The following is an 18,627-nucleotide window of genomic DNA, read 5'->3' on the forward strand; positions in this document are numbered from 1 at the left end:
TTATAAGAGAGCCAAGCTGCTCTTCCCAGCAGTGATGCTTATCGGCGGAACCTCCAGCAAGGCCAGCGATCCGGCTGGTAGGTCCGCTCGCAGCTTCAGTCCGAGTTTGGATCGCGAACCGAAAAGACGTCGAGCTGTGCTACGGGAATTAGACGCGTTGGCGATAAAGCAGGAAAAGCGGCGGCATTTTTTGAAACATATCAGATAATACACAGTGGCGTTTTGTATATATAATATATATATATATATACATATATAGTTTTATATTAACATATATAAATACTGCCTAACGTTACGGCCGAGATACTGTGGCCGGGCAGAGTGAACCGTCGGAAAACCGGAAAACTGTGAGAAAACGCGTACCTCGACCTCGGAAGGAAGCAGCAGGCCATGAGGCGACTCAAGTGCTCCGTGTTCGTGTGTACGTGAGAGTAACCTAGTTGATAATCCCAACTGTATCAGAAACTAATTAAAGACCATGACGTAATTATTCATTGACGAGCGCGCATCAAAAAAGAAGCCGAGGAGCAACATTGATTAAAGCGTTTTGCGATCATTTCCATACATATGTGTATATATAATATATATATGGTACACATGCACATTTAGTATATATATATAAGAAAGAAATTCAATTGATAATTGAAGAGTTTATTGCCCATCCGCGGGAATGCGACATAGCGAAAGAGGGTGAAGTCGGCTGGCGGTCTGGCGATCTGGCAATAAAGCATCCATAAAATTGAAGTTCAATTTCAAGAAATCTATCTATCTATCCGGCAGATCTCTTCCTGATCTTCGACGCCGGCCATGCATTCAGCATCATTGGCCACCACAAACAGATGCTCTACGAGTACGTGGGCAACATCCTCGTGGGCGCCAAGGCCCTGGACGAGGGTCACCCGGCGCCGCCCACCACCGGATGGACAGTGCGGGGCAAGCTGACGCTCCAGCGGCAGAGCGAACTGGTCATGGCTGCGGCGGTGAGTTGTCTAGGATCAGTTCCGTTGGCAGGAACTCTTGGCAAATGTTTTGGCTGATCTCCCGCGACCCGGTCGATGATTAATGCCACTCCGCTTAGAATAATATTTTTGTTTGTTGTTTATACGAAAAGACGCGACAGATTGCCTTGTGATCGCTTACATATGTACAAGACGTATGTACATTCTTTTTTATTAATATACACGCACACGTAAATCAGTGAAAAATCCAATCAATTGATTTCATTATCAATTTGTACGATTCAATCGGCGTATTCCACCACAGCCCCCTTCGCAGCGATTTCTTCTCGGCCTGCGCAGACGAAGAAGAATTCGCAGATGAATTAAAGACAATTTAACCTTTCACAGCGAGCAACTCGGAGTGGAGTGCCCACAATGAACTGAACTCGGCTGTGAACTTCTTTCATTGAGCCCCATTGAGATAATGCCAATCCACAGAGGCGCACAGCACACACAAACATTCCCTTCCCGTCCTTCCTTCGTCAATCAGCTCTGATTGTCTTGACTGAGCGCTACTCTAGGAGTAGCCCTCGCTTATCAGGCATCTGGGGATCTTTCAAAGGCAGAGGCGGAGGCATGTCCATGTGTGCGCCATATGAAAGCCGATCTGACTCTGACTAATTTCTGTTTGCCAGATAAACGGCCAGCAGCCGGTTCAGTTGGACTCGACCCAACACCCGAACGCAGATTACAGCATTGTGCGTATTAAAAAGGGCTTTCCCGGCTAATCGCTCTCTCCCATCGCCTCCACAGCTGGTCATCGACGACGTAACGCTGAACAACTCCGGCGAGAAGTTCCTCCAGAACAAGGAGATGTACCCGCCCTACAAGCCCTTCAAGATCGCCCTCACCCCGGACGGCGCCATCACGCATGTGGTCTTCAAGGAGGGCGATCCCATATGGAGCATGAACTTCAAGCGGGCCATCGCCTCGGTACTGCAGTTCCAGATGAAGTCCAGCGGGGCCTTCGTCGTGGATGAGGTAGGTTTTTACAATTGATTTTTGTAATTTAATCCTAACGATTTCAAATTATTGTCAATACTCGTTAAAATCTGTTAACTATATTGAAAACTTCTTTTGTTTCGATTCTGCTATATAAATTATAATATTTGATTGAAATACAAATAGCTTTCGGAAGGTGTTTTGTAACATTGCAAAGCGCCTGATAGCCTATTTTACGTGCCTTAAATTTTTTTGAATATTTGAAAAACTTAAATTGTTCATAAAAAAATTTGTGTTTTAAGAAACTATTCTAATGTTACCTAAATTCGACTCTAATAATAATAATTTTAACTGTTATTATTTAATTCCTAAATTATCCAATTATCACCTAAGGCACATAATAGTTTATTTTATTTGAATAACTTTAATTATTGCAACGAAGAGTTCCCTACTGATAACATTCATTTTTCCCGAAAGCTGGGTATCCACGGCACCTGCCGCACGGAGTACTTCGTGTCCAACCGGACCAACTACATCTCCATCCGCAAGACGCCGGAGCTGAAGACCTGCAAGCCCTACTCGGAGGCGGTGCACATCACCCGGAGCAACGTGCCGCCGAACACGTGTGAGTTCGACCACCAGAAGAGTGTGATCATCGGCAACGAGGCCATTTACGGAATGCTACCGCACAACGAGACGGGCTACTTCCTGAGCATGGCCCACGCCAAGGGCACCACCCTGATCCACACGTTCGAGTCCACGGGGGAGGCGCAGTTCATCAACTCGGAGCTTATGCTGAACTTCATCAACGAGTCGCCCATCGACAACGCCATCGACATTGAGACCTCAATGGCGGCCGAACCGTCCAACCTGGAGCTTCAGCCGCTGGATCCAAACGATCCGACTGGCGGACGAAATCCCCAGCAGCAGGAGACGCTGATTGCCCAGGCGGGCACACTCCTGGACAGCTTGGCCGAGGGCCTCGAGACCACGGAGTTTAAGTTCTCCGAACCCTATGACTCCACGCTTTCCGATGTGATCAAGCTCCTCAGCGAGATGGACTTCGATTCGCTGACAAAACTCTACCGCGAGGTGGACATCGGCACCTCGTACCGCCAGGAGACCATACGCAACATCTTCCACGAAATCATTCCCCGCATTGGCACCAAAGCCTCCGTGTTCCTCACCCATCATCTGGTGATAAACAAGTTGACCAAGCCGCAAGTTGCCGTGCAACTGCTCATACCCATGCCCTTCCACATCTTTGAGCTCTCGGCTGAACTGCTGGAAAAGTGCAATGACTTCTTTAACATCGGACCTGGTCGCCCAGATGTGCGGCAGGCGGCGATTCTAAGCTTTGCTACGCTCATCCACAATGTCTATGTGGCCAAGGGCATTGACAAGGACAAGTTCGAGGAATATGTGCAGAAGTACTTTAACGCCTATCTAAGTAAGTGTCCCGAAAAGCGAATAATATTTATAGATTCGCCACTAACGGCTTAAGATTGCACTACATATAGGACTTCCAAATTTTATTCTAAAGATTTATATTAAAATTATAGGTTCTCTAAAGACTAAAACTTCACTAAATTAATGCTTTCTATTAACAATTCCATTTAATGCTAAAGAATTCGCGTAAAATTTAGTTCTCCCACAGTCATCGCATAAATTATATCATTTAAGATAATATTAAATTCTTAAAACTTTTTAAAGCCTACGAAACGACTAAGATATTGATTGCCCCAAACATCAAATTTGTATCTAATCTCCATTCGATTTCTCTGTTGCTATTCAGGCGACCGCGACTTCGACCAGAAGATGCTATACTTGCAGGGCCTGAACAACTTGCAGCTGGGAAACGTGGCCAACTATCTGGAGCCCATCGTTCAGGATCCCAACGAGAACGAGGACCTTAAGTTCCAGGCTGCCTGGACCACTCTGGCCCTGTCAGATAAGCGTGCGGAGCGCATCTACGAGGTCTACTGGCCGATCTTCGAGTCGCGCAACGCCAGCCTGGAGCTGCGAGTGGCCGCGGTTACGCTGCTCTTGATATCGAACCCCACGGCTGCCCGCCTGATCAGCATCCATCGCATCATCCAGAGCGAAACGGACCCGCATATGATCAACTACTACAGGACGACGGTGACGAGCATTTCGGAGACCACGTATCCCTGCTACCAGCACCTGCAAGTCATCCCGCCCACTTACCCCATCCATCCAAGTCTAATGCTCTTGCTTCCAGACGCCGTCTGCTGTCCTATATGCATCGCCATCTGCCCCAGAAGCCGGAGTCACGCTACTGGGTCACTGGCAACTACATCTTCGACTATCGCGACTCCAAGTTCGGAATCGGAGCCATGCTGCAGGTCTTCCTTGTGGGCGATCCCAAGTCGGACATGCCAGTGGTGGCCTTCTTCAAGTTCGACACCGAGGCTCTGGGAAAGTTCACGGGTCAACTGGCGGTGAGTTGTACTCTAGAAGTTAACAAAAATTATTTGAAATTTTCTCAAAGTGAGGCAATTTAATGAATATCTAAAGTTTTGTAAATTAATGTTTGTTTAATTAGTTGTATTAATTAAACTAATGCTATCTAATACTTAAAACTACAAGGAACTTTAGTAACAAGAGGCTTTTCATGAGATATTCCTATATGGTATCTGAATTTTTAATTTTTTTGCCTCTTTTGTTTATTTTTTTAAACTTAAATAATATTTTTTGTAATGTATTTTATATTTAAATGGTTATGTTCTACTTATTCAAGATTGAGGTAATAATTGGAGTGTTATGTTCGGTGGGATTGGATAAACAGACAATAGGATTTTAGGGAGGCCAACTTTACTATTTTCAAAAGAGAGTTTCAATTGTTTTTAATATAATAACAACCTCACCCCCTTTTTAGCTGTACATCAAGGCGCGTGGCCTGCCAGACACCATCCTGAACAAGATGCAATCGCGCAATGGCAGCGATCCGTTCACCTTCAAGAGCATCAAGGCGCTGTTGGCCATGCTGCAGGCTCCGATCATCAGCTCGAAGGACCTGCACCTGGAGTTCATTCTGCAGATGGAGGGCAAGACGGTGCTGTCCTACTACCTCAACCAGCGGATGTTCCGGCAGCTGACCTACGACAACAGTGAGTGCCCTTTTTACTACCATCCAATCGGCAGTTCATACAACACCTTTTCCGCAGTTCTGGAGCGAATGCAGCAGATTATCCGGACGGACAGCCACATCAACATGCAAACGGTGCGCTGGCCGTTCATGAACCGCTACTCCGTGCCCACCGTGCTGGGCACCTCCTCCGACGTGCTGCTGCAGACCACCGTGCTGACCTCGCTGCGGGGCAACATTACGGAGCAGCGCAGTCCGCCGATAACGAAGCACACGCTGGAGATCGACGCCCGGTACTCGTCGTACGCCTCGGTGCGCAGCCGCAGCTACAATCCGTTCCTGAACCTGGACCACGAGATCAACCGGGAGCAGGGCTTCCTCATCTACATCCCCTTCAGCAGCGAGCTGCATCTGAACGAGAGCGGCAGCAAGTGCCGGCGCTACTCCTTCTCCCGGCCCCAGAACCTGACCAGTGGCCTGTCCTTCAAGTCGCGGGCGGTGACCAAGACCAGGGGACTGATCACCAAGACGGCCACGGTGCCCTTCGAGGAGATCATGCTGCCCGAGAGTCGAAACGACGTGGTGAGTAGTTTTCTCTTGAGGATGAGATCTATGCCAAAACTTGAATGAAAATAATAGTTAAAATTAACATTTATTTAATAAAAATTTAAGGGTACAGTTTTATATGTATATCAATGAACAGTTTGGAGCAAACATAAATTTGACTTTAGAAATCAAAATAGTAAAAAGGTAATGATCCCAAAAAGTCCCAATTTTTCATATTATATCTCGGGCAGAATTAATTTAAGAAATTAATTGGGGGATTTTGGGGCCACCAAACCACTTTATCAAATCATTTTAATGCTATTAGAACCGAATTAAGCAACATTTTAATAGTGTTATTAAACTTGATTATTGAAAAATAGTTGACAGTTTTATATATAAAGATTTCATTTTGAACAGATAACAATGATACATTATGAATTATTGTAATAGTTAAAAGTTAATAGAGACTAACCTATCTATTTCAGGTCCAACTCTTTAGCTACACAATGCCGGATCTGGGCGTACGTCTGGGCATGAGCACGAATCTTCACGAGCTTATCAAGTACAGAGGGATGCTGCTCAAGTCCGAGTTCACAGAAAAGTACCTTCATCATCGCAAATCCCATCGAATTGTCAACTAATGATATTTGTAATTGCAGTGGCTTTTCCGGCAACATGGTGGTTAGCGCCCTAATGTATATATTCGGATTCACCCAGCTTAGCTCAATTCACCTGGGCCACGATCGAAACTTTACCATGCTGATGTACAACGAAAAGGCCACGAGAGTAAGAAATACAATTTAATTGAATATGTGCACTAATATAGCCCCCCATTCCATTTAGATTGAGGGCAACTTTTGTGCCGAGGATGTGTTGAAGACTTCAGATCTGAAGGGCAAGCAAATTGGTCTAACGCTGGAGCACACAGATCACTTGGATGCTGGGGATGGGACACACCAGGTGGACGCTCTCCATCGGTGGAACATCACCCTAGATGTGCAGGCTTCGACCAAGTCCAACTGGTTCAAGTTAATTGGTCAAATTCAGCGCAATTCTAAGGATGACGAGGAGGACTGGAAGGTGAGTGATTGGCTTCTACTACGGGACAAATTTATTCAACCAAAGATGCTCCTGTTTCTCTACTGTTTGTCTTTACTTGATATGAATGTGTATGGGATATGGATATGTTCAGATTGTCTCTAACCCTCCTGTCCGGCTATTTCGAGCTCTTCCTCGGCGTTGATTAGGGCCACAACGCCATCCTGCAGGGTTTTGACCAGTTCGAACTCGGTGAAACCGAGCTTCCGCTTATTGGATATGTCCATGAGACCATCCTCCACGGTGGCCAGTTCGCCGCCATCGGTGCTGCGCACCTGGAGCTGCAGCTCTTCGGCGAGGGCGATCAGACGGTCGGGATCCTTGCTGAGCAGCGGCAAGCGGATGTGGACCGAGGCACGCAGGGTGGTACCCAGATTGGTGGGACAGGCCGTTAGGTTTCCGTACCGCGGATGACGCGCAAAGGTCAGCGTCTTCTCCAGTTCGGCGAGTCCGTTCACCAGGCGATTGTAGACATCGCCCAAGTCGCCGCACTTCGCCATCGACATAATGTGGACGTGGTCCTGACGATTCACCCAGATCAAGAAGGTCTCGGCTGGATTGTGATAGACACCGCGACCCGTCGGCCAGAAGCGAAAGCAGCCGGCGGTGGTCAGCTGCTCATCGCCACGCTGAAAGAGTATGTGCCGCTTGACCATCTCGGCCTGGGTCTCGGCATCGATGTCCGCCATCGTCAGGTAGGAGCCGATCAACTCGCCATCCATCGTCTCCGTGGCCGCACGCACCTTCTCCTCCACCTCGATGAACTGCTTCTCGCTGAGTTTCGGGAAGAACGGCAGACCCTCGATGTTGCGGGCCAGTCGGATGCGCGCGGACATGATGTACTTGCGCTCCGGGTCCAGGTTCTCGATCTCGTCCACATTGCCAAAGTCCGGATCCTTCTGCAGCACATCGTTCTCGTTGTCCATCTGGCCGTGGAAGTCCTTGATGATGGGGTCGAAGATCTTGTTGAACACGTCGTAGCTGTCCGCATCGGCAGCGTAAATGCCCACGGGCGCCTCGTGGTGCTCGAACCCGGCCACGGCGCAGTCGTATAGGTAGGCGTCCACTGGCGCAGGCGTGGTGACCAGCATGAACTCCTCCAGCAGCTCCGGCGTGAGGTACTTGCGCAGCAGTGAGTTGACATTCTCCTCATCGTCCATGAGCGATTTGTAGCCAGCGGTGGTAAGCTCCTGGTACTCCTCCGGTGACTTTTTGCTGTGGCGTACAAACAGACCGTAATAAGTGTACGATTGAATGAGGTATTCTTCACTTACATTTGACCGCGCAGCCGCTCAAGCTCCTGCTCCAATTTGGAGATGTGCGTCTTGGCCTCCTCCAGGTCGTTCTTCATCACATCGTACTGGGCATCGTCGGGACAACTCTCGCACATGAACTTGCGCACAAAGCGGATGGCATCCTCCGGCTTGTTCTGCTCCTCGTACAGCTTGATCAGGGCCTTGCTCAAGGCATCGATGACCCCAGCCCGCTCCAGATACTTCCGATATTGCACGCGTTTCGATTCGATCTGTGGAACGACCAGAAGATCTCTTCAGACTCGCTTGTCTCTGATGCATTCGATTTGCCTTACCGAAGTCATTTTGCAGTTTGTCCGTGGGGCAATTCAAGTAAACATAAATTTATAAACACAACGCAAAGTGATTGCTCTCGATGGCGGGACCGAAAAAACCTCGACAGCACTAGGCCTCTTTTTTTTTACTGATTTTTTTAACGCGTTCTTACAAAATAGAAGAAAAATTGAAATTTTTTCCCAAAAATGTGCGACGGGAGAAATTCGTCCGAACAGTAGCGTAACTGGCTGCCTTCTACTGAGCTCCCCCGGATTCGTATTGATCAAACGAGCCGACGTGCGCCGCCAGGCCTGCCTGTCTGCCTTGCTGCCTTCCAGTAGTCCGGTTGCCAGACTCGGCTCTCAGTTCCGAGTCCGGAACGCAAACAACCCACGAATGTGGGCCAACTGCTCGAGTGGATGTGGATGCATGGGTGGGTGCACGGGCCGTGTAATAAAGTGGCACGCAGGCACGGACGTATGGGGGCGGCACAGTCAGTCAGGATGTGTGTAGTTGTGTAGGCCCGCTAATCGTTGCCGCCGTTGTTGTGGCTCTGTTGTCTGTAGTTTCGTCATGGTAATGTGTCTCCTTCCCTGCGGCTGGCACCCCCACTTATCAGCCGAATGTCTAGTATCTTGGCCTGCAATGTAGCCACAATGAGCTTACAGGGTGTCACGCCCACCACTTGACTCGGGCCGACACTCAGGTCGTATGTTGACTTGCTAGCTCATTATACAGGTCAAACAATAGTCAAAAGAATAATAATGTCAGTTAAGTTGTAGGAAAGTAAAGCTCGAAATGTCCAATCTGAAAGTTGTTAAACGAAGTCTCCATATTTCAAAATATAATCCCTGTTTATTAATTAGGTCATCTGTTATACACAGATAAATATTTATTTATAATAGATTTAGTATGTTTAATAACCTTCAGTTTGCTAAGTAAACGTTATGAGCACACTTACCGCTATTACCGCTACTGTATATTCCAACTCATTTGCATTATTTCCCAAGGCCTGCACCAAGTTGACCTATGAACCGTTGGTGTTCACCAAACGACCCCACACCCTGAACGGCAATGTGGTATTCGGCCTGGCCACGGAGGAGAGCGACTGCCCGGAGAAGGGCTCTACGGTGCAGTTTGCAGCCAGAGCTGGTGTAAGTGTGAATGTTGAAACTGGCAACGAAGCGGTTTCCATTGAGATTCAACATTTTATCCCATTGCAGCCCTCGGAGCACGCCCGTGCCTTCCTGCGCTCCGACAAGATCTCGCTGACGGACACCGACTTGTGTCCCAAGGAAGTGCTCAAGTTCTCGCCCATTCCCACGTCCAAGTATTGCAAGCGCAGCAACTTTGAGAATTTCACATCGATCACACAGTATGACATGGACCTGAAGTTCAATAACGTAAGAACATCATGTGGTTAGAGCACATTTTGAACACTTTAATTGACTCACCCTGATCTCCCATAGATGCCCGCCTGGTTCGAGCTGTGGTCCAACCGACTGGACCACCTGGTCTCCGCCTTGTCCGCCGACAAGGTGGACAGTCTGCATATGAGCCAGGAGATCAACATCTCCATGCACACACCGCAGGACCAATTCAGGCTGGCGGTGGAAGTGAACGGAGCCAAGTGGCGCTTCCACCAGATCCCCTTCTTGTACAAACTGGACTCCAAGTTCGACGCCTCCCACGAGCTTAGCTATGATGCGGGCCTCAAACGATCCTGCTCGGTAATCAATGGCATGATCAACACCTTCGACGACTACTTAATCAATCTCAGAGAGATGGCGGTGCGTGCCGATTGCCTCACCCTCCTGGTGGCCGACTGTTCGCCGCTGCCGCAGATGGCCGTCTTTGTTACGCCATCGCCTGTCCAAGGAGAAGGCAGCAACTACGGATTACGCGTCCATATCGGGCAGAACTACTTCAACTTCCACTCCCGCACGGACAACAGAAGCCAGCCTGCGGACGAGCCGGTGTTTATATATCTAAACCAGGACCAGGTGCCGCACGATGTGCGCCAGAAGCCGTATCAGTGGCCCCTCGAGACTAGCGACTACGATTTCCGGTAAGGCAAAAACAAAGTTAGCTAAAGTTAGTGTTGTAAACCTTTTCCGTTGTCATTCACTTAGTGTGGAGCTGAACGAGCAAAACATTCTTATTGTGGAGTGCACACAGCTGGTTTCCACCATCCAATTCGACCTGTACAACATCCTAAACTTCGAGATCTACGGCGTGTATAAGCACCAGATGTGTGGTCTGTGCAGCAAGCCTCTCAATCTCATGCAGAACTATACGATTTGCGAGGCGGAAGCCAGCACTCCAACGCCCGCTCCCTTGCAGAATTCCTCCAATGTAGTTGTAGTCGCATAAGCATAATGTGTGAGTTTAATCTAAAATAAAAAAGAAATGGAGCCCAGCAGAGGGAGAACATGCAAATCCCAGGGCTTGTACAATTATTTATTTTGTTCAATAGTGAATGCTTGGTATTAAGGTCTAATATTTACCTAGTCTGCCGGTTGAACTTGATGATTGTGTCATAAATAATAAGCTGAATTTGTTGCAACTGTCTTTGGTTTGAATAACGAAAATATATTTAACTGAGGTTATAAATTGCAATTATATAGAGCAACGAGCTCTTTCAAAAAAACATAGAAAAATGTAGTTCATTATAATTATTGTGATCAATTCGTTTGGTTTCTGTTTCCTGTACAGATGATTTAAAAGTAAAGAACTGAACATTTCATAAATCAAAAGGTTACTGGGCAGAGAAATGATAATTTTCAAAAAAGAATTTAATACCAGTGTCTTTCAAATGTCAATTAGCTTATTTTTAGCTTAAGTAAGCTAGAAAGGAACTAATTAACATTTGAAAGACACTGGTCTTAAATTCTTTTCTGAACGTTATTGTCAATCTTAAGAAGACACGTATTTTTATTCCTTGCGGTAGTCGATTTGCTTTTCGCGATCGCGATGCAATTGGGTGAGAAGATGCATCCTCAGCTGAGGAACTGATTCCAACGATTGGTTGCACAGTTTGCATGTCATTGGAGCAAAGACTCCCTGGCTAAAATATGAAATAAAATTATAATTTAGGCAGTGCTTTCGTCAAAATATTTGACATCTTACAAGTTGCGCCATTTGTACAACTCGTTGCAGCTCTGCACCAATTGCAGCACATGACCGACATTCTCCTCCTGGAGCTCTGGAACAGAGTGCATGGGGAATATGGCCCGCTTGCCGAACGGCTCAGCCTGCTTCGGCTGATCGTCGCTTGCGTCCCAAAGGTAATCCGAGCTGCTCGAGCTAAGTTCGATGTAACTACGATCCTTAGTCAGAAGGCTTTAAAATAAGTACAAGTTAAATCAGTCGACAAATACAAACAGTCTGGTTGTAGCAATCTTACCGATTGATGAGTTTGCGCAGATGAGCGAATATAGAACCACGTTCGTTAACACTAACCACTGGGTAATTCTCGTCCTTAAAGTTGAAAAAGACGCTATCGATATAATAGCGCATTTGATTGATCTAAAATATAATTAGTTATTGCTTAGTTATGTGTAGGCTCTGAGGCTCTCTCCTACCAGGTTCACATCATCTTCGAGAATGTTAACGTCCAAATTGATCACCATATCGTGCTCCTCGAAATAAGGTTCCTTGGTTACTGGGTCGCAACCCAATCCGGCCAAGATAGACACATACTTGGTGCAAGTTTTGTTGCATTTGATCTGCATGGTGGGGCAGAAGAGCATGACCATTAGTGCTCCAAATCCGTGTACGTTGGGCATCAGTGTGGTTCCACGGGCGGTCAGAGCCTGTCCATTGGCAGTCTCCACGGTTGTGTGGGCCACAATCATCTGATCGTGTTGATCCTGCGGATCCGCATCCAGGAGCACCGCATTGACCGACGCACTGTCAATTTTTACAGTCTTCCACACGCCCACACGAATAGTGGAGTACATGGTGGACTCCAGCGGACTGTAGGGTCCCTTTAGCATTACCACAGTGTTGCATCTATCCTGCGGTGGCGGTGAAAGATCATGGTCTTGGGGCAGCTGGCAGTAGCGGAGGTACTCCTCGTTGTTTTGCTGCCGCTCCGCCGGACTCAAGTAGCGGTCAGACTCTTGTCTGCTGGTCCGAAAGTCATGATCCTTCCGCGACATGAAATCTTCGTCGGCCCGACGAGCCAGCTGAAGCTCCACCAGCTTCTCATTGATTAGGCCATCGCGCATGCGGATGAGAACAGCTGCCACGTTGTTGAACAGCGAGTACACCTCGATCTCGATGCGTCCGCATTTGGCCAGCGAATGGAGCATATCATTGGCCTTCTTGGGCCAACTCTGGCTGATTGCCGTGGATGGCTGAACCAGCGCCAACCTGCACTCAAACACACGAGGTGGCAGCTCGCCGAACTGCCCTACCAGCTCATCCGGCATCAGGCGAAGCTGCTCCATGGGCAGCAAAAGGCAGTCTCCATAGTCAATGAAGCGCACATAAAACATCGGCTGACGATTGCTGCGGCTCTCGGGGCGGATCACTGTGGCGCGCTGGAAATGACTGTCCCGTTTGGCCAGCACCATCAGGCCCTTTGTGATGGCACCTGCATTTAATACATGATTTCGCAGCTGCTGCGGAGCATTGAAGATCTCCGACATGTTGCGAATGCACTCGGCAAATGATTGAGGCTGGAAGTAGAACTTGCCACAGCTGACAATCTGTAAATGTCAGAAACGAAAATGTAGATACAACAACAAGTTTAATTGTTAACCCACTAACGCAAGTAATCAACCCGGTAATGGTCTTGTCATAGACCGATGGTAAGGCAAGAAGCTCCACGTTTGTGGATTTTGTTGGTGGAATCCAACGACCCTCGATCACATCTCCAATCTTTCGCTGCTGGACGTAGTTCATAAAGTTGTGTTGACTAAAATGTTTCGAATTAAAAGCACAATGAGTAACAGCATAGGTATAAAGGTGCAAGCCACTAACTCCATCATACGAATTGGGCGCTGCAAGCGTTCAATTCTCATTCTGACCGCCTTGTAGACTTCACTTTTGATTCTGCCCGGCACACTGACAAGCTTGGATGAGTCTTCATTGCAATCGTCGTTCTTGAAGGTGACAAAAACCTTTTGCGAACCGGGTTGAAAGGTAACATCGATGTTTTCGGGTGGGATCTTTGCCTCCAGAAAGAGATCCTTGACGCGTCTAGTGTACAACTCGCCCATGTACCCGGGCTTAAAGTTGGTAAAATAGACAGTGCGACAAGGATCGTGCCCAGATATCACCTGGTACACATCGCGATCGGGTTCCACACACGACCCCTTCGAGCGCATAAAATAATTCGGATAGAAAGCACCGGCGATGATCACTTTGAGGATCGTCACTTTCTCACGGTCACCCAAAATTTGAGCAGGATCAGCTGGAAACGGGACCAGACCAAGAACCGAGCATCGCGTACGTAGCTCCTGGACCAGCAGGTGCATCTCCTTTAGCGATCGCAGGGAGACGTGCAAACGTTTCGCCCAGCGTTGAGCAGACTCGTCTTCGTGGCCAATTTCAACCATGTTCAGATACGTCTGTCGGTAGCAGTTATATTTAATTGAAACCTGTAGGATTGCATTTAAATACGTACCAAGTAAACGCGCCAAATCGCCACCAAGTCGGAGCCAGACCCATCGGCGAAAATGTAATGCATCCAAAATGAATCGCATCCTTGGCTCCTTCGACCTTCGTCCAAGTACAAGCCACGAATCGATAAGCCAGCAGCTGCGAAGTTTTATTAATACAATTAAAAACCTTGTTGGCATTTTGTTGGCCAATATATCATGTCTTTGTCTTGATCACCTAATAAAGTAAAATAAATAACTATCCTTGCCACTTCACTAAACTCTTACTTACTTCTAACTTTAAATTAGTAGTTTTATTGATAAAAAAAAAGTAGCGTTGCGAAATCTATTTGCATTAAATTCGAAATCATTATTTTAAACTTACATATGATTATCGCTTCCTCGAGTAGATTAAATACATAGCCCAATATAATGAGGCGGCTCAAGCGTGTGTCCAACGGCAAACGAGACATGATTGTGCCCCAGAAGGTAATATCGCCATCCATCTCGTTGTAGACGCCATCCACAGTCGGGAACAGTGCACCCACCTCCTTCAGCAGCAGTACTGTGTTCTGTATGTCCGAGAGATTTGGCGGAGACAGAGCCAAGGCCAATATTTCGACCGGAGAGCCCATTTCCAACTCTTTGGCCCTAAGCACCGAGCTGTGTAAGGGCAGGCGCAGCATTTCTGGTATCCCAAACTCAGACATTTCCCTCTGGTAAAAGGATTTGTTGACCATCCGGTAGACACGACCACTCCGGAGACGACCCACACGGCCGGCACGCTGGCGACAATTGGCTTTGGAGGCCCAGCACAGGCGAAGAGAAGTGAAGCTGCTGGCCGAATCGGTGACCAGCACTTTGGTAAGGCAGAAATCAATTACATAGGACACATCTGGCACCGTAATGGAGCTCTCAGCGATGTTGGTAGTAAGAATGATCTTGCGAAAACCCGCAGGCGGTGGCAGGAACACATCCCGTTGGTTCTCCGGGGTCATCAGCGAGAAGCAGCGTACAATGAAAACCTTAATGTTTTGGCTGCAATGGAAACATGAAAGAAATCTTAAGTTAATTCCACCGTAATAAAGAGCAAAAACTTACATATGTTTCAATTAAGGTTTTAAAGTTAATTTCAGTAATTTTTAATCAAAGTGACTCCACGAAAACCAAAACTTCTTTTAAATCTTCTAAATAAAAATTGGAAATAGTAGGAATTTAATTCAAATTGCTTGCTTACTCATTTTGTAACATATTAGTAATGTTTTCCTCCATGTTGGCAATCTCGAAGACGCCGGGCAGGAAGATAAGTACGGCTCCATGGCGCAGGGCCTCGTCGTAGCTCAGTCGGGACTGGATGCCGGCCTCCCGTTCCATGTTGTCGATGACCATAATGATCTTCACCGCCGCCCTGTAGCCGTCGTCGGTAATGCGTGGCACGCACTGATCGTCCACCTCCTCCTTCCACTTAATTTTGTTCAGCTGGTCGCGGTAAAACTTCTCAATCGTGTACTTACGCCCATGACTGGCGCTTATCACCGGCGGAATCAAGTTCTGCGTTGTAAAATAGTCGGCCAGCTCACGGGCATCGATCGTGGCCGACATCAGGATGATCTTCACGTGGCGCGAGTTTGTGGCCAACAGGCGACGGACAACAATTAGCAAAAAGTCCATGTCCTGGTCTCGCTCATGCACCTCGTCCAACACGATGTGGGTGTAGTGTGTTAGAGTCTTGTTGTGTATCAGATTGTTCAGCAGAATTCCGGTGGTGCAGTACAGCAGGCGGGTCTCGTCCAGACTCACCGGTCGGTGCAGACCCACCTGGTAGTTGCACACCGTGTTCTGCTGCCATTGGCGCTCCTGGCACACTCTGTTAGCTATGGAAATGGCAGCTATGCGACGGGGCTGGGTCACCACGATGTTGCAGTATTGGCCGCTTTTAAAACCCTCGTCCAAAATGTACTGGGGCACCTGGCAGGAAATAAATTCAATTCAGAATTAGATAAACTAACGAGGATGAGTTAGTAATGGTTTTATTTGTGTATCATTGATCACTATTTAGCAAATTGTTAATAATTGTTTAAATAATACGTTCATACTTATAATAATTATCTCAACCATATCAAAAGATCTCAGACACTTTCATTTTAAAAGCTTTCGTCATGAACCCATCCGATTCGTCATTTTCAGCACACCGCGGTTTTTGATAACTGATTATTATTATTTTTAATTTAAAAATAATCACAGGGCTATACTTTTAATTAACAAATGTATTTATTCTAATTTTGATTATAAACAATTCAGATTTAGCGGGATTTAAAAAAAAAAACTTTTAACACTGTTATCGATTTGTCGATAGTTTTCAACAGTGCTGTAAAACATTTGAACCGGCGAACCGAGTCGGATTGTTTACATTTTCAGAGCTGTTTAAGATTGTGTGGCAATGGGCACAAAGTTGCCGTCGATAAAGACCCGCAATGGAGCTTAATATCTTCGACGACTGCTGGGAGTTGATGCACCGGTTCCAGCGACTGGTCAACGATGGCGAGAACTGTGAGTTCGAGGTGTTTTGCCGGTGCTGGCGAGAAATGCAGCTGCAGCACCTCTTCTCCGGCCAGTCGAATCACACTGAGGTGATAGCCACCACTCTGGCTGCGCTGCACGTGGCCAAACGGCTGTCCTGCTCCCGCCGCACTAACGGGGACCACTTCGCCGCCTCCCGCTCCCAGAGGATTGCCGGATTCTATTTGCTCTACGTGATTTACAACAAGCAGCCCACCCTAAACTTCGTGAAGATCGAGGTCTCACCTCGCACCTGGCAGGACCTAACCAACTATGTGCTGCAGCTGCGCAATGACAGCCCGGAGAGGAAGGACACCCAGCAGGTGGCCTACATGTTTTGGCGCCTCGTCCAGGAGCAGGCCTTCCGGTTCACAGCGCTCGACTACTGCCAGGGATTGGACAACCTAGTGGACTACGACCGCCTGGAGACTGTAACGGGTGCAAAGCGACAAAGGCAAAGTGCATTGATGCTGAAACAACAGCGACCCAACAATGTCAGCCTCACCTACGACTTGGAGGGTCTGCAATCACTGGACCTGGCCAGTCGGCCATTGTGTGATCTGGAGTCAGCCTATAATGCACAAAAGTTGCAACTAGCGGGTCAGCAGCAGGCTCTGCCGCCCACTCAAATTTTTGGCCAACTGCGAGAAGTCTTTGCAGACATTCAAAAGATACTGGGAAACAACAAAAATCCCGGGGATGAGGAGCAGCCCACAACTTCTGCAAGCAACCAGTTAGAGGTGCGACAAAAAGTGCGAAACAAGGCCATGTACGGCATGGAGGAAAGGGGGCCGCAGCACCAGCCGGAGGAACTCGAAGTGGAGCTGGAGGTCAACGAATCGTATCAACGGAGAATGTCTTCGGCTACTGTGTTTCAACAGCCATTGTCCGATGATGTACAGCGGGAATACCAGATCTATGATGACAGTGACGACGATGAAGACGAGGAGGAAGACAGCGAGGTCACAGAGGAAGATGTCCAGGAATTACTAGGCTCTTAAGCTTCAGTTAATAAAACTGCTACGGAAGAATGAATTTCATTTTAGCTTAAAAATAAAATATTTTTAAACAATTGGTCTATTGGTTTTTTTTATTCCAAAAAAGCTAGCCTTGACAGAAGCTCAATTATTTTAATATTAATGGATTGGTTACAAGACAAATTTACAAACACCAGAGCCAGATAATATTTTTATTATCTTTATTGGCAGTTTCTGACTCTTCCCCGATATTATAAATTAAATTTTTTAAAAAAAGGTTTTTCAAAAAGTTTTGTGGAATATGGCTGAAGTCTTACTTGATTCTGCAGAATCTTTACTACCGCTTTAGCAAACGTGCTCTTTCGCTTTTGCAAATGTCTGTAACATATTTGTTTAAAAATAAAAAAATAATCAAAATTTGTCAAAATATTAACTAACTTTCTTCAAGGCAAAACAATATAAGTATTGTGTTTGGGTTTAAGTTTTAAATGTGCCTTTTATTTACCTTCATAAGTGGAGTCTCGTTAAACATAACCTATACAACTTTGGGTTGGAAACTTGACAGAAAACTGCAGAAAACGTGGCAACGCTCACCTGCGTGGTTTTGCCGCAACCTGTTTCGCCCTTGAGAATTACGACCGGATAGGCATTTATGGCCGCCAGGATTTCCTCCCGTTTAGCATAGATCGGCAAACTCTTATCGCGGTTTAGATTGAACCTGTATTTCTTGTAGTACTCGTCATCCCGACGGATTTCGAACCCGTCCTCCTTCTCATCGTCTGATTCCATTTCGTCCAAGTCGTTCATCGTACGATTGCGATTATTGAGAAGGCATTCCTTGGCATTCTGTATCAGATGGCAAGTAAATAAACAAAAACGCTGACACAGGCTTTGATTTCTTACCCCGTTGAGGCGAAGCTTTTCCGTCGCTACGATGTCAGCGACATAGCCGGTGCCGACTACCTCGCGCTTTACAACCTTAGATTCGGTGGCTTCCACGGCCATGGTGCCCGGGTTACTGCTAATGTAGCCCTGTGGGGCTAACTCGCGCTTACATTCCTTCGAGAAATCGAAGAAATCCATCACATCATCCATTATTTATATTTTTCTTAGCAAAACACTTCCGACAAAAAATTCACAATCCCGCCTCGCGTCTAAAATTAAACGGTAAATTGTAGTGGTGGGACTTTTGGCCTTAAAGGTGGCATATGCTAAAGTCGA

General features: G+C 47.0%; 4 protein-coding genes across 5 annotated transcripts; 2 read left to right on the forward strand and 2 right to left on the reverse strand.

Moving 5' to 3' along the window:
- The first annotated feature begins 18 nt into the window (after window positions 1-18).
- On the forward strand, window positions 19-10,717 carry LOC128252259 (uncharacterized). 2 transcript variants are annotated; one of them, XM_052979850.1, is made up of 15 exons: window positions 27-421; window positions 781-980; window positions 1,752-1,979; window positions 2,418-3,390; window positions 3,736-4,126; window positions 4,183-4,402; window positions 4,840-5,071; window positions 5,129-5,631; window positions 6,081-6,196; window positions 6,255-6,381; window positions 6,439-6,675; window positions 9,272-9,415; window positions 9,485-9,664; window positions 9,731-10,329; window positions 10,394-10,717. In XM_052979850.1, exons 1-15 carry the CDS (start codon window positions 391-393, stop codon window positions 10,632-10,634), a joined length of 4,422 nt encoding a protein of 1,473 aa, XP_052835810.1. In that variant the 5' UTR covers window positions 27-390; the 3' UTR covers window positions 10,635-10,717. The 2 variants fall into 2 exon arrangements, with proteins under 2 accessions (XP_052835811.1, XP_052835810.1); XM_052979851.1 differs by lacking the exon at window positions 10,394-10,717 and having other exon boundaries at window positions 19-421; window positions 9,272-9,413; window positions 9,731-9,872.
- On the reverse strand, window positions 6,679-8,578 carry LOC128252261 (arginine kinase). The gene is made up of 3 exons (XM_052979853.1): window positions 8,282-8,578; window positions 7,968-8,218; window positions 6,679-7,908 (listed from the first exon to the last, which is right to left on the reverse strand). Exons 1-3 carry the CDS (start codon window positions 8,288-8,290, stop codon window positions 6,795-6,797), a joined length of 1,374 nt encoding a protein of 457 aa, XP_052835813.1. The 5' UTR covers window positions 8,291-8,578; the 3' UTR covers window positions 6,679-6,794.
- Window positions 10,591-18,570, reverse strand: LOC128252260 (probable ATP-dependent RNA helicase spindle-E). Its single transcript, XM_052979852.1, has 12 exons — window positions 18,310-18,570; window positions 18,001-18,252; window positions 15,108-15,838; window positions 14,256-14,908; window positions 13,897-14,030; window positions 13,251-13,840; window positions 13,038-13,185; window positions 11,846-12,976; window positions 11,668-11,789; window positions 11,391-11,603; window positions 10,769-11,328; window positions 10,591-10,708 (listed from the first exon to the last, which is right to left on the reverse strand). The coding sequence occupies exons 1-11, from the start codon at window positions 18,499-18,501 to the stop codon at window positions 11,196-11,198; spliced, it is 4,299 nt and encodes a 1,432-aa protein (XP_052835812.1). The 5' UTR covers window positions 18,502-18,570; the 3' UTR covers window positions 10,591-10,708; window positions 10,769-11,195.
- Window positions 16,262-17,501, forward strand: LOC128252262 (uncharacterized). The gene has a single exon (XM_052979855.1). It carries the CDS (start codon window positions 16,345-16,347, stop codon window positions 17,428-17,430), a length of 1,086 nt encoding a protein of 361 aa, XP_052835815.1. The 5' UTR covers window positions 16,262-16,344; the 3' UTR covers window positions 17,431-17,501.
- Window positions 18,571-18,627: the final 57 nt, after the last annotated feature.

This window comes from Drosophila gunungcola, chromosome 3R, assembly GCF_025200985.1.
Source record: "Drosophila gunungcola strain Sukarami chromosome 3R, Dgunungcola_SK_2, whole genome shotgun sequence".
NCBI classification, from domain to species: domain Eukaryota; kingdom Metazoa; phylum Arthropoda; class Insecta; order Diptera; family Drosophilidae; genus Drosophila; species Drosophila gunungcola.

Bases quoted from the DNA above. Each gene is read 5' to 3' on its own strand.
- LOC128252259 (XM_052979850.1), top strand. From the start codon at position 391: ATGAGGCGACTCAAGTGCTCCGTGTTCGTGT. The intron at 5,632-6,080 runs GTGAGTAGTTTT...TATCTATTTCAG, and splicing joins CCGAGAGTCGAAACGACGTG to GTCCAACTCTTTAGCTACAC. The intron at 6,382-6,438 runs GTAAGAAATACA...CATTCCATTTAG, and splicing joins ACAACGAAAAGGCCACGAGA to ATTGAGGGCAACTTTTGTGC.
- LOC128252260 (XM_052979852.1), bottom strand. From the start codon at position 18,501: ATGGATGATGTGATGGATTTCTTCGATTTCTCGAAGGAATGTAAGCGC. The intron at 14,031-14,255 runs GTAAGTTTAAAA...AAAACTTCGCAG, and splicing joins CGAGGAAGCGATAATCATAT to CTGCTGGCTTATCGATTCGT. The intron at 11,604-11,667 runs GTAAGATTGCTA...CTTATTTTAAAG, and splicing joins CTGCGCAAACTCATCAATCG to CCTTCTGACTAAGGATCGTA.
- LOC128252262 (XM_052979855.1), top strand. From the start codon at position 16,345: ATGGAGCTTAATATCTTCGACGACTGCTGGGAGTTGATGCACCGGTTC.
- LOC128252261 (XM_052979853.1), bottom strand. The intron at 7,909-7,967 runs GTAAGTGAAGAA...TGTACGCCACAG, and splicing joins GAGCGGCTGCGCGGTCAAAT to CAAAAAGTCACCGGAGGAGT.